The sequence below is a fragment of the Petaurus breviceps genome, unplaced genomic scaffold (assembly GCF_028583685.1).
Source record: "Petaurus breviceps papuanus isolate PSGF00001 unplaced genomic scaffold, PetGlider_PUasm1.0 154, whole genome shotgun sequence".
Taxonomy (NCBI): Eukaryota; Metazoa; Chordata; class Mammalia; order Diprotodontia; family Petauridae; genus Petaurus; species Petaurus breviceps.
Genome location: NW_027185715.1, coordinates 8,585,169 through 8,599,401, shown reverse-complemented (window position 1 = coordinate 8,599,401; position 14,233 = coordinate 8,585,169). Strand labels below are relative to the sequence as shown.

Sequence of the window (14,233 nt, the reverse complement as noted above, 5' to 3'; positions counted from 1 at the left end):
CACCTTACTTCCCCCTCCCATATATTTCATGAGACTTATTTCCTTGCTATTCCTCAAAGAAGACAATCCATCTCCCAACTTCATGCATTTTCACGAGCATTCCAGGCTTGGGTTTATTTTCTTTTTTGTCACCACCTCCTTCCTGGCTTCTGTTGAGCCTCAGGAAAAGCCCATCTTCTGCAAGAAGTCATTCTAGGTCATCCTTAATACTAGTGGTTCCTGAGATTGGATTGTTTTTGCCTTTCTTAGTTTTTCCCCCATGCTTACCACTATGCCTGGCACACAACAGATGCTTAATAATGACTGAGCCATTTCTCATTTTCAGCATTGTACCTTGTTTTAAATAGGTCAAGTTAAAGCTGTTTTAATTGTACACTATACATATGTTTTATCATTTTTATTCTTTTACCTAGGTTTGCATTAATTTTGATCTTTGCTCTTAAAAGCTGTTCTAGTATTAACATATAGATTGTAGACAACATAGCTTCACTATGACATAAAACAGGATCACAGTTTTAGAGGTGGAAGGGAACTTTGAAGTCATCTAATCCAATCATCTCATTTTATATTAGCAAACCAAGAACCAGATTGTTGAAGACTGGCCCAAGATCACAGAGGTGGTAAAGAGTGGAACAAGAATTCAACCATGGGTCCTCTAATCTCCATTAGAGGAATAATGATCCTCTAAAAGAAGAGATATATAGCAGATTCTCCTAATATCTAGTAATAATTTCCCTAAAGAAACAATGCATAATGAATTTATACTTTTCTCCCAAGCAAAATTATGCAAAAGTGACCAACTCTCAAGTTTTGCACAGTGTCCTGACTATAGCAGATATTTAGTAACTGTTTCTTTGATTTGAACCAATCATCCATGTGAGGGTTAAATTTTTTCTTTATCTATTACAAAGTTCTAAATCTGTTTTCCTTTGAAATTACTGAAAGGTCCAATAGTCTGTCTACCTTTTCCCCTACTCTTTCATTTAATATCAATAGTATAATTTTCATTTAATGATGTCCTGTTTCTGCACTAGATTCTAATTACTACTAAACATTTCTATTTGATTTTTTTGGGGGGGGAGAGAGGCAATCAGGGTTAAGTGACTTGCCCAGGGTCACACAGTAACTGTGTGAAGACTGAGTAGAACTCAGGTCCTCCTAACTCCAGAGCTGGTACTTTCTATCCACTGCACCACCAAATTGCCCCTGTTGGAAATTTTTCTAAGCAGGCATTAAATATTTCTGAATTTAAGTTCATGAATTCTTTAATACAGTTGGTCATGATATGTCTGCAGAACTTATTTTACCTGACTGAAAAGTCTTGTTAGGGAAAAAAAAATTCTTTTTAAAAAAAAAATACTTTTATTCTACTTTTAGGAGCATGCAGCAAATAGTGCTGGACTGAAGAATAATTAAGTATCCTTAAAAATATGTAGAGTGGTAACTATGAAATAATAGACATTTTTAACAGTCTAAGACCATGCAATCTATACTAAAGGTCTGAAATTCATGGTTATCTATGCTGAAGGACTGAAACTTTAAGTTTGGGTCCAAGGCCAAGACATTTGCATGATCAAAATAAATAGCTGATATAGTTTAATAAAAAAATTTAAGTAGAAAAGTCTAACAATTTGGACTTTATTTTTCAGAGCTATGTGGGTAGCTAAGGAAATTTCTTATATAGATACATATGCCCATGTCAGACTGCTACACGATGTGGTAACTGGCTTAAGAAACAGGATTATAAATTATGTTACAAAATTATTATATTGAGATAAAGCCTAGAGAGCAAACAGTCCTCTGCACAGCTAAATCTACAAACCATTATTTTATTGCTTGCTTTCTGGAAAAAAAGGAAAAAGATTGTATGATACATTTCACATTTTTCACCTATCTAGTAAAACTTCATAGAAGGAAGCTGTTACCATTATGTTGAAATGATTTTCCAGGTAATGGTACAGTTCAGTATTTTTCTTGTGGTTATACTATTTATTGAATTACAGTTTAAACAAAATGATGTGACCACATCTCCTAGCAAACGAATGAGGTCTCCAAATTCAAGGGTGCAATAATACTCTTATTCTTACCTGAGGGGATAGAATCAATTCCACAGTGTAATTAGGAAAAATCCACGCTCCCGTTGATATCATTGCCAGGACTAAGCACATATGTACAAAATATATACCCTAGAAAGACTTAATGGAAAAATTGTCAAATGCTAGGTTTTTTTCTATTAAAGTATGTTACTGTGAAACAGAAGAGGACAAGCTGAAAATAACAGGTTGAAAACAAGAGTTCTGAAAAATTTAGGCTTGCCTTAACTTATTTTTAAGTGTGTCCTACAAGATGAGTGCTATAGATTTATGTTTGAGGTAATGTGATACAGTTTGAAGAGCACTGGATTTAGAGTCAGAATACCAACACGGAGGGCTCTGCCCCTCTTTCTGTGGAGTTTTATGAAAGCCAGTTCACTTCTCTGGGCCTCAGTTTCCTTACCTGTAAAATGAAGTCATTGAACTAGATGATTTCTAAGGTCCTTTCCAGGTCTAAAGCAGTACTCTGATGACTTAGATTTGGACCCTAGTAACCAAGTGGCAGCTAGCTGGCGATTAACTTTTCTTAAGCCTTTTTCTAAGCCTAAACTTTTTCTAACTTATCTCATGGATATAATGATCTCAAAAGATTAAGAAGATAGTAAAGTGCTCTATAAACTGTAAAATGTTGGATAAACTGAGCTAATGTAAGCTTCCTACTCATCCACAGCATAGAGAATTCTTAATTGGCTTAAGGACTTGGAGATAACTTTGAGATAGTTAGAATCACATAGCCTAAAATTTAAATGGGAAATAGGCTCAAGAAGTAGAGAAGTCTCTTGTGAGTAAAATTTTGGTGAAAGGGAGCTTTCCAAAGACACCAGACATGACGAAATGAGATTTGAAAATGGATGGAGAGAAGGAGCAGTAACAATACAAAAGACTGACAGTATTTTTAAGAATGGTAAAGCTCACAATAAACAGAGGTAGTCTAAGAATTCTAAGGACAAAAGAGTATTTTAAAATAAGCTATATTAAGGTTAAGGGCGCTAGTTGGTGTGTAGTGGATAGAGTGCTGGGCCTAGAGTCAGAAAGACTGATTTTCTTGGGTTCAAATTTGGCCTCAGACATTTAATAGCTGTGTGATCTTGGCAAGTCACTTAACCTTGTTTGCCTGAGTTTCCTCATCTGTAAGATGAGCTGGAGAAGGAAATGGCAAACCACTCCAGTATCTCTGCCAAGAAAACCCCAAATGGAGTCACAAAGAGCAGGACACGACTGAATATTCAACAACAAAAGTGTTAGGATTAAGAGGAAGACCAAAGAGGAGTCAGAACTAGTCAAGGTATAGTAGATGAGAGAATAACAGATGTTTGAGAAAAGTGAGAACTTTTCAAATCTTCTTATTTCTACCAATGAGATTAATGTTTAGGTTGGGAAATTTTCTAATTGACTAAAAATGATTAGCAGGGAAGTGAAATTCAATAAGATAGGGGTGGTTAAGAGGACATCAAGGGGCTCTCAAGGATTTTGTCCCCAAGCACAGAAAAATTCCATCTGGCAGGTTGTGATCACTGAAAAAATGAAGATGGATGGAAGAAATGGAATAGGAATGAAGACAAGCAAATGTTTCAGTTTTCTACTGAAGGCAGATGGTAGACTCCAAATATTAAGTTGATGGAGTTAACCTTGGATTCCTGGGAAGTTTTGAGGACATATTATTAAAAGTATAATTTGAGTATTTAGAAAGGGAAGTAAAAGATCACAAAAAAACCAGCATAGCTCATCAAGAACAGGTTGTACCAGCCCAACCGCCTTTCCTTTTTTTTTTTTTTTAACAGTTCATTAAACTAGTATTTCAGGAAGGCACTGATATTAGGATAGATGCAGGAAGATATAGGCTAGATCACAACATAGAGTTTGGTGGATTCAGAACCATTTGTATGATTGGACTGAATAAGTAGCCATTTAATGGATTGGCATAATCTTGTAGTGAAGTCTACTGGAGCATCCCAATGACTTCTTCTGGGCCCTGTGCTACTAATGGTTTTTTTTACTGATGATTTGAAGTCACAGATGGCATATTTATCACATTTATAGATAATACAAACCTTGGAGGGATAGCTAGAATTCTGAATGACAGAATTTCTAAAAACATCCTAGGACTGTAAGCTAAATATAACAAAATTAAATTTATTTGGGATAAACAGATCTAAAACTTGAGTTCAAATGTTAAGTGTTCAAGTACAGCATGGGGAAGGAATAGCTAGACAGCAGTTCATCTGAAAGAGATCTGGGTGTTTGAGCAGTGAAAGCTTGATATAAGTCAATAGTGTGTGATGGCTACTAAAAAATCTAATTCTGACTCAGGCTACATTAACTTAGGCACAGGTTCCAGAACAAGGGAAGTCATAGTCCCACTAGACTCTACCCTAGTGAGAACCATATCTTAAGTATTGTGTTCAATACTGAGCATAGGCAGTTAAGTATCAAAAGAAGGATTTGAATTCAGAAGCTGACTCCAAAGCCAATGCTCTTTCCAATCTATCAATCATCTTTTTTTTTTTGCTTTTTGGAGGGCAGCTGGGGTTAAGTGACTTGCCCAAAGTCACCGGCTAGTGTGTCAAGTGTCTGAGGCCGCATTTGAACTCAGGTCCTCCTGACTCCAGGGCCAGTGCTCTATTCACTGCACCACCTAGCCGCCCCTGTGCTTTGCTTTAAGAAAATAAAGATACTCAAATTTTAAAAAATCACATAGTTGATTAATTGATATAGTGGAAATCTTTGGATTTGGAAACAGGAGTTGGGTTCAAATTCTTCCTGACATTTCTTGTGTGACCTTGAACAAGTCACAACTTTCTGGGGTTTTAAGTTTCTCACATATAAAATTAAGGAGATGGACTGGATGGCTTCTGAGGTCTCTTTCAGCTCAAGATCTACAATACCATGAATTAAGGAGAGGGAAAGTGTTCCCCCTCTATAAAAGGACTCATCACACATTTTCTTTAAAAAAAAAAAAAACATTTGCCCTAAAATAGTTAAAATATGATTTTATTATTAAAAATTGTGTTAATTTTCATGAACATATCACATAAAGGTACAGCTATACTATTTTGATTTAGTTTCCTAATCTATAAAATCCCTTAACTCTCAAATTGAAAGTGTAACTATTTCCCTGTCATAAGGAAATGTTTTGAGTCATTTGGATGTATTAATACATTGTTTACCCCAACCTATAAAAACATTTCATGGTGATATTAATCCTTATTTCTCACAAATGATAACAAATAAGTTACTCTAACAGACAATCATAAAACCATATTACACTTTAATCTTGGTACAACAGTCTTCTTTGTATAGTACCATGGTTACAAATATATCTTTCAAAATTTGTAAACGAGTAGCTGGGAAAAGTGCTATACTGTGGCTGCTTCTATCAGGACCACCGTTGCCAGTAGCTGTATTAATTAAGCCTGTGCATTGGTCTCAGGTAGATTCCTTGATTCACATAATAGAGCTCAAATTGCCACTGCTAGCTATGTGGGTGCTATTTCTTGCTACTGCTATCAGCAACAGAGATCTCAACCACCAGCAGATACAATGAGCTCCTTAGGAATAGTGCAGGGGGCAGGGTGTGGAACCATCATCTGATTCTACCATATTGGGTGATTCCTGCCCCTTACCCTGCCCCCTGAAAAAAGAAAAAAAATGACAACACATAAGTACGATGTGCTTATGGGAGTTTTTGATTTTTAAATCATGATGATGAATTTCTGCTCCTCCATTCATACTCCTTGTCTGCAAGAACTGGGTTCAAGTCCCTCTTGTGACACATGCACATGGGCTGAGTGACCCTTGGAAAATCACTTAAAATTCTCCAGTGCTCTAGGCAGCTAAGATTGAAATTTGCAAAGAAGGTGCTGCCTTGCACTGGTCGAGAAGTTTCCTTACCTGTACCAATGAAGCCACAGGTGAGTCCCCTATACTCAGCCCACTTATGGATGATAGGCAGAATGACCTGGATGATCCTTCAGCAAGATAATCTTTAAAGATATTATCTGATTCTATGCAACTCAAAGGCAGGGAATTGATCTTTCACTTTCTTTTTAATTCCTTGGGGCACTTAACAGCTGATAAGAATAAAAATAAATATTTCTGACAGGGTCTCACACATCCAGTTACTATCATTTTTTTAAAGCTAGCAGAGATTTTAAGGAATACTTCAATGATTTGTGGTATAGCTCACAACCCACCCATGCCTTCTTATTTTAAAGAGCACTTGTTCATGCCCAACCACAAATTTTCCACAAGGGGTACACTCAGTGTGCTAGAAGCCTTCTTCTAGGTAGCCCTCAAGCTGCTGATTTGCCAGCCCTAGCTCTCTCTACATGACCAGATCCTTTGGATGGAAAGATGTGGCTGCTTCTAACAGGGCCACTGCTGCCAGGAGCTGCACAGCTAGCTCTCCCACCAGTGTGAATTGAGCCTGTGCATTGGTCTCAGGCAGTTTCTCAATTCACATAATAGAGCTCAAACTGCCACTGCCAGCACCTATGCGTGCAGGCTCCCAAAGAAGCTGGCTCCTTCTATCAGCAACAGAGATCCCTACTACCAGCAGGTACAATGAATTCTTTTTAAACTTGGGCAGCAAACAGAAGAAATTTTAAGAATCGGAATGAAATGAGGGTGCTTTACCCTTTACCTACTTCTCTTTTTGGAAGTAATGATAGTAGCAGGGAAATGGAGAGTCAGCTCTACAAATGGGAATTTCTTTCACCTTTTGTAAGCAATATCAGAAAGAATGTTTGATAGTTGTCCAGCCATCTACAGGGTAAAAGAGAATATATCCTGTGTAGGTTGCTTCTTGAAAAATATCGAATGTCAAAAAGAAAAAAAATTCTCAACAAACTATGAAGAAAAAAATCGATAAATGACCATCTAAGAGTTCATAAATTGTGTTTAACACATGAATTACAGAGAACATTTACTGAAATTTCCCCATAAAACACAATCATAAATTCATAGATTATTAGAGATCATTTAGCCCAACCCTCCTTATTTTAAAAATGAAGACTCAATATCAGGGCTATAAAATGAGAGATTTTGGCATCTTCCTTTTGGCAGCCCCAGCAAGGCAGTCTTCTTTAAGCAATTTTGTTATTGTTGGAAGGAATCCGTATTGAAGTGTTAACAGCTTAAGGTATTTACCCCTTTTGATGTTCTGGGCATTTCAAAAGAGAGTGCTTAGAAGAAGAAATACTTCGTTATCATTTCAGGCCCCCTTCAAATTTACAATGCAGGCAGCTGGGTTTATGCAACATGTTCCCACAAAGGTAAGGATAGTAGAATCCTAGTTTATAAATGAAATTCACAGGCTGCACACCTTAACATTCATTAGCTCAATGCTCACAATAGTTAATGTCAGTCAGTTCATTTTGAAACTTTTCAAAATGAGTTACTTTCAGCATGACCACATCCAAATACCTATTGACTATATTTATACAATGTTTTCCCCAGGAAGTTGCCCAAATGCAGACTATTAATTTACATTAACACAATATACTGATCTCCTATGCTTAAACTGACCACACCTGAAGAGAGAACAAGGTAAGTAAATTTGACTTAGTTTTCCTTTAACTTTTGAGGAACAATGTGACATCACAGAACTTAATATAATATGTTACACAAATTTAAAATGAAATTTTAAAAGTTCAATAATTCCTTTTAAAAAAGTCATTCTGAAACATCTACCTACCCTCACACATTCTTCATATCCCTAGGTATGGTATAAGAGAATGAAAATGGAAAAATTTTAGAATTACACAATTAACAACAGCCCCAAATTTCTATTAAATCTATTACTCAATTTTGACATTCTACCAGTTTTTATGATTTGATCAAGTGAGTCAAAAATGTATAAAATCTATTAAAAGTAAATATTTTTTTCAGCACACAAATACCAGTTGTATTTCTTTACAAACAACCATTGCTTTAGACATCATTATCCCTACCAATCAATGAAAATTTTAACTAAAAAATACTATATTATCATAATCCATGAAATAAAAAGTATATTCAGCTAGGACATAATTTAAAAAAAAAAAAGAAACAAGTTAAAGTACTTAGTGCTTTCCAATACTTAGGTTTAGGAAAGTGAAACAAAAGAGCATTTTACTCCATGACAGAAAGTTTACTATACTTCTAAAATGCATGACTATCTCCAAAAATACACTTCTCCTTGTTTTATAATACACACACATTTTCTACTTAAAGTTTAGCACAAGAATTCCCCTCTTTGAAAAGACGTACAAAATGAAACAGTGAAGATAACTGAAATGAATAAAATCAGTAGCCAAAATTTTAGGCTATTTTAAATCAACCTGCTTAGGTCAAAATTCAGACAGTGACAAATGTCATCAGTGGGGAGTGAGGGTAAGCATCAGTGGAAATACTATTTAAGATCCAGAAGGAAAATACAAAAATGAACAGATAAAGCAAATTGGCAAGAGATATTAAAGAAATGAGGTATGGAGTCATAATGCTACAATATCTCAATGTATTAAAATTAGCCTATTTCAAACACTTCAAAATTTTAAATCAGCAAACATTGACTATTTGTCACTGTCTTCATATGACCTTTCTAGTCAGATGTTTAATCACTATTGTAAATACATTCAAAGTAAGCACAAAGTTAATTGCATGATCATATCTGTTAATCAATAAAGTAAAATAAGTAAAAATGTAAGCATACAATTCCGTATTCATAATAAATACATATCCTCTCAAGCATTTATCATTATCAATATTAAAAAAATTTAAATAATAAATGCAACTATTTTATACAGAATTGTACCATTTATTGTATACACAAGTATATCATCTCCCTTTGTTTACAAAGGCTGGTTACAGACAATATGGAATGTTACAGTACCATCTTGCATAAAATTTTTGTACAATTTTGTACTTTAAAAAGGGTGCAAAACACCAGCCTAATAAAGGACTGAATTGAAATACTTCTTTAAAATTACATCATTAACACATACACCACAAACTGTACATAAGCCCACTTTTCAGTCACCACTTGTATATACTGTAGCAGGCACATTAGATTATAAATGATTCCACCCATTCAGTTTAATTTATTAAAGGCTTGCACTGCTACTCGTCTGGAACTTTTTTTGAGGTGTAAGCTTGTAGTATACATAAATCACCAAGCTCTTGTTAGTACAATTAAAAGGAAGCCAACCACAGCTGCCGGGTATTATTTGCAAGAGATGTCCTTCTCACAGGAGCAGAAGTGAGTCCTCCTCATTCAGAAGCAAACATTCTTTTTTGGGGGGGATATTTTTCCTTCAAATATAAATATGTGGTCAAGATTCTCCATTTTGTACCTTGGATGCTGGTGGATGCATGAAGTCCTTAAAGGGAACTAATGCCTCTTTAAGTGCTGAGCAGATTTCTGGAGACGAGCAGGTTATGCATTCTACTAAAGTTGGGTATAAGGCAATTACTTGTGCCCAGGTATTGCCATCAACTGAAAAGCAAATAACACGAAATTTATTTAAAAATTGGATCTTTCAAATCGACGAGAAGTTATTAAAGTACAAAGTATTGTGCAAAGAACTGGGAATATTGGACAAAAAAAACATCCTTTGCAATTAAGAAGCTTACATCTCTACTAGGAGGAGACACTACACACAGACATGATGCAAAGTAGTTGGGAGTCTGGGGGAGAGAGGGAAGCACAGGAAAGGTCTAGTGTAGGGTGTGAGCTCTGAGCAGAACACTGAAGGGCCAGCAGGGATGAACGTGCAGGTGGGCCAGATTCTTTAGAAATAGAGCAGTGGGTGAGGTCAGCAGAGATACTGTCTAAGAAACCTGGAAAGGTGGGCTGAAGTCCGACTATGAAAGACTTCAGGCACCAGATGAGTTTGTATTTATCCTAGGGGGCAACAGAGAACCACAGAAATGTCTTGAATTCAAAAATGACATGGCAGTAATGCTGAAACAATATATAAAGCTTCCAATACCATTCACAAATGTGTCTTATGTTGCCTTTCTGAATCTTCAGAAAGATTTTCTATAATACTTTACAACTGTATAATGTTTTACAGTGTTCAAAGGTCTTTTACTTGTTATTTTAAAACAACCTGATGAAATCAATCTGGAAGACCTGACACTTGTCATTTTTAAAATGCAAAATCAGAGCCTTGTAGAGGTGATGTGATTTGTTCTAGTAAATGAGGGCTTGAACTCCACTCGGGTCTTTGTACTTCACATTTTTACTATTCCTTTCCATTGCACCATGTTACTTTCAATTTCATATGGTAAAGTTATTATTAAAAACCAGTATTTTAACCATTTTTATCAAAGAGTATAAGTAATAGTAATGTATTTTAAAGATTCTGGAATCTAAAAGATTAAAATTGCTATCAAAGTGTATTACACATTTCAAAAAAAATTTTCAAATAAAAAATGTCAAAAACTAGATTTCTTTTCAGATACTGTTTGTAAACACACACACACACACACACACACACACACTCCCTTAAAATATTTGCTCTAATTTTGTTTCTGGCATTAGATAATAATTCCAAAGGATTACATACATGCTTATTCTTTTTTGCACTATTTGCTAAAGTTTCATATATTTCATTTTTGTCTTCCCAAACAGATGATAAACTCCTGTAAGTTTTATAATTCTTCTCTATCTCATACAGCACTGAACACATAGTAAGCATTCAATAAATACTTGATTTTACAAATGAAGCTCACCTAGAACATTCCCTGGATAATTGGTCTTCCTGGGCAATTTTTTATTTTTTCACTTACTTGTTCAACATGCATTTATTAAATGCTTATTGTATGTCAGAAGCTGTGTTAGGTACTGGGAACAGAGACAAGAACAAGCTATGGTGGCTCCTCGTTCCTTCTGGGATCCAGGGCACAAGTATTCAAAGTCACTTAAACTTAAGTGACCTTCTAGTGCTGCTGGCCCTCGGTTTTCCTGCCCTGATTTGGCCCTTTGTGCCTGGCCCAAGGCCCACATCTTTACTCTAGACCACCAGAAAGCTCCCTGGGCAGTTCTAGCTTCTGTCTGAAGGACAGCTCTGAGTTCTCTCCTCTTTAGAAAAACAATTCTCAGGTTTACTACTTCTAAGTCACTGCTCTTAAAGTTTCTTCTTACTTTTTCTAAACCCAGTACTTCTAAGTTCTTTTAGTTCTCTCCTCCCCTACCACTTCATTTCTTCACACACAGAAAGCTGGCTGGGCTTCATTTATTTATTTATTTATATGTTGGGCTTATTACCCAACAGCATATAGCTTGAAATACTCCACTGTCCAGAGGTTGCTAGGTGGCACAGTGAACAAAGCACTTGGTATGGAGTCAGGAAGACCTGAATTCAAATTTGGCCTCAGATCACTAGTGTGACTTGGGGCAAGTCACTTAACCTGTCTGCCGCAGTTTTGTCAATTGTAAAATGGGTATAACAATAACAACACCCACCTCCCTGTTAGGGCTGTTGAGGATCAAATGAGACAATAATCAGCAGTCTTGCACAGGGTAGTAAATACATATTCCTTCCCCCTTCCCTCCACTTTTAGTTAAGTGCTCTATGCCAACACCTGGTACAACGCAGGACCTAATGAATGAATGAACAGCATCATCATTTACATCTTCCCACATTTCCTGCCCTTTGTCTCTCTTATCAGTACCATCTGTAGTATAAACATTAGCACTTCTAAAATTCAATGACACCTTGATTACTCTAGCCTAGCCTTATAAGGCCAACTAAAAACCACATACTTTGTTAAGATTTTGCTTCCTTGGTCACATCTTAACTTGTCATCACCTCGAGATCCTTGAGAAGTACTGAAACCACCCTTGAGATTTAATTAACCTGAGGGACAAACTGATGCAGCTTCCTGGTGCCCTAAGGTAAAACACCAGCCCAGGAGTCAGTAGCAACTCCTTCAGTTGAGCCAATCCAACACCACCCAATGGGTGTTGTAGCCTTGCTTAATATCTTTTCCATACTACAGCTAAATCAATTTCCTCCTGTAACTGTTGGATTGTCTATGATTGTCCCATTTCATTACAATACCAAACCTGAACCACTAGACCAGCTTTAGTCAGGCCTGGCCCACAACACCAGCCTATTTATTGTTCAACAACAGATACTTCAGAAAAGGGCAGCAAAAAGCTTTAATGCCTACCAGTAGAGGCTGTTGAGTCCTTTACTTTTTTGTTTGAGATGTGGGAGGATGCCAGGGAAGGAGTTTAGACTTAAAAAACAACAAACTCAATAAATTACATGAACATCCAAATCACAAGCATTTCATTTAAAAATTTTTAAAATTCATTTTGAACTGAAATACATAAAGACAAAAAAAAGGAAATATTTCCATATATATACACATATATACATAACAAAGAGGATTCAATATAAAACTATGAATTTCCATTTCACCATTTACTTTTTCTGGAAAAACTATGTAATAAGTACTACACATCATTTTCAAAGCTATGAAAACTTTTCTGTGCTTCCTTCTAAATTTTCTTTTGTTCTCTGCTGTATACTTTTTATTTTTCTCCCTACCTCCTTCCCACCCTGCCCTAGAGAAGACTACCATTAAATACAAATTTGCATATATATGTAAAACCCCACTATACATGCTTCTATTTATCATTTCTTTCTCTGAAGCAAATTCTTTCATAAGACCTTTGTAGTTGATTTGAATATAATATTCAAAATGATTTAGTTGTTCAAAGTTATTCACAGAACAATATTGCTGTTACTGTGTACAATGTTCTCTTGGTTCTGTTCCATTTCACTCTTCATTATTTCATGCAACTCTTTCCATGTTTTCTAAAACCCACCAAATCATCATTTCAACAAAAATTTTTTTTTTAAAGCAATTGGGGTTAAGTAACTTGCTCAAGGTTACATGGCCAGTTATTTCTAGGTGTGGTGCTAAGTATCTGAGCCCGGATTCTATCCCCCGGTCATCCCGACTCTGGGGCTGGTGCTCTTACTCGCTGAGCCACCTGGCCGCCCCTAAGCAATTGGGGCTAAGTAACTTGCTCAAGGTTACACGGCCAGGAGTTTCCGGGTGGGTGCTAAGTGTCTGAGACCAGATTCAATCCCAGGTCATCCTGACTCTAGGGCCAGTGCTCCTACTCACTGTGCTACCTGGCCACCCTCAACAAATATTTCTTAAGCACCTATGAGTAAAGGACTATGTTAGGTTTTAGATGTACAAGGACAAAAATGAAAACAGTTTCTGCCTTCAAAGGTTTATATTTTGATGCTATTCTTGGTAAATTTAATCACAGATAAATCTATGGGAAACAAGACCTCAAGAAGTTTACTATTTGGTTGGAGAGATAATATTGAAAAACATTAATACAAGACTTCCAGGGGGCAAAGCAAAGACAGCAGAGTAGAGAAAGTGCTCAGCTGAGCTCTCCTAACATTGCCTTCCAAACAATTTTAAAACAATGCCTAGAAACAAAAAATCAGAGTGAGACATTCTTCCAGCCTAAGACAACACAGGAGGTCAAAAGAGAGATCTGGGACAAGAAGAAGGAGGTTACCCTGGAGTCCACGTGAATGAAACACCAATGGTGGGATGAGGTGGTAGAGACAGATGCAGTAGCAGTTTCTGGATTTCTCAATCTGGAGATAATAAGGGGACCTGGCAACTGGTTAGAGAGAGACCCCCAAAGTGACACTATTTGGTAATTCCACTGCCTACACCCATTTTTAGGTCAAAGATCAAGGGCAAGGAGGAGCACTTACTGTCAACAGGGAATGGAAGCCCTGAGGGCTTCTAGTCCCAAGGGATCCGGGGCTCTCACAATCCTAAGGGATCAAAGGTCCCTTCTGAGTAATGACCAGAGTGCAGATCAGAAGAGCAATGATCGCATCACTGTAAACTTCCAATCCCCAGAACTACCTCTGAAAACAGCAGTGCAAAAAGTCTGATGCTTGCGACAGCTTCCTCTCTACCTAACACCACAGAGCACAACATTAACATAAAGATTCAAATCCAAAAACAGGAAGAAAAAATGAGCAAACAACAAAAAGTGGATCTGACCATAAAAAAAGACACCTGACTGAGAAGAGCAAGACATTCAAAAGAAGACAATGAAGCCAAAACAGCTACAAGCAAAGCCTCAAAAAAAAAAAAAAAAA

General features: G+C 36.5%; 1 protein-coding gene across 2 annotated transcripts in view; it reads right to left on the bottom strand.

Moving 5' to 3' along the window:
- Positions 1-7,899: 7,899 nt before the first annotated feature.
- Positions 7,900-14,233, bottom strand: part of MON2 (MON2 homolog, regulator of endosome-to-Golgi trafficking) — a 148,596-nt gene continuing 142,262 nt past the window's right edge. For both annotated transcript variants that reach the window (XM_069080685.1, XM_069080692.1), the window contains one exon: positions 7,900-9,567. In XM_069080685.1, the coding sequence (XP_068936786.1) occupies positions 9,404-9,567 (164 nt within the window). In that variant the 3' untranslated portion in view covers positions 7,900-9,403. The remainder of the gene's footprint in view (positions 9,568-14,233) is intronic.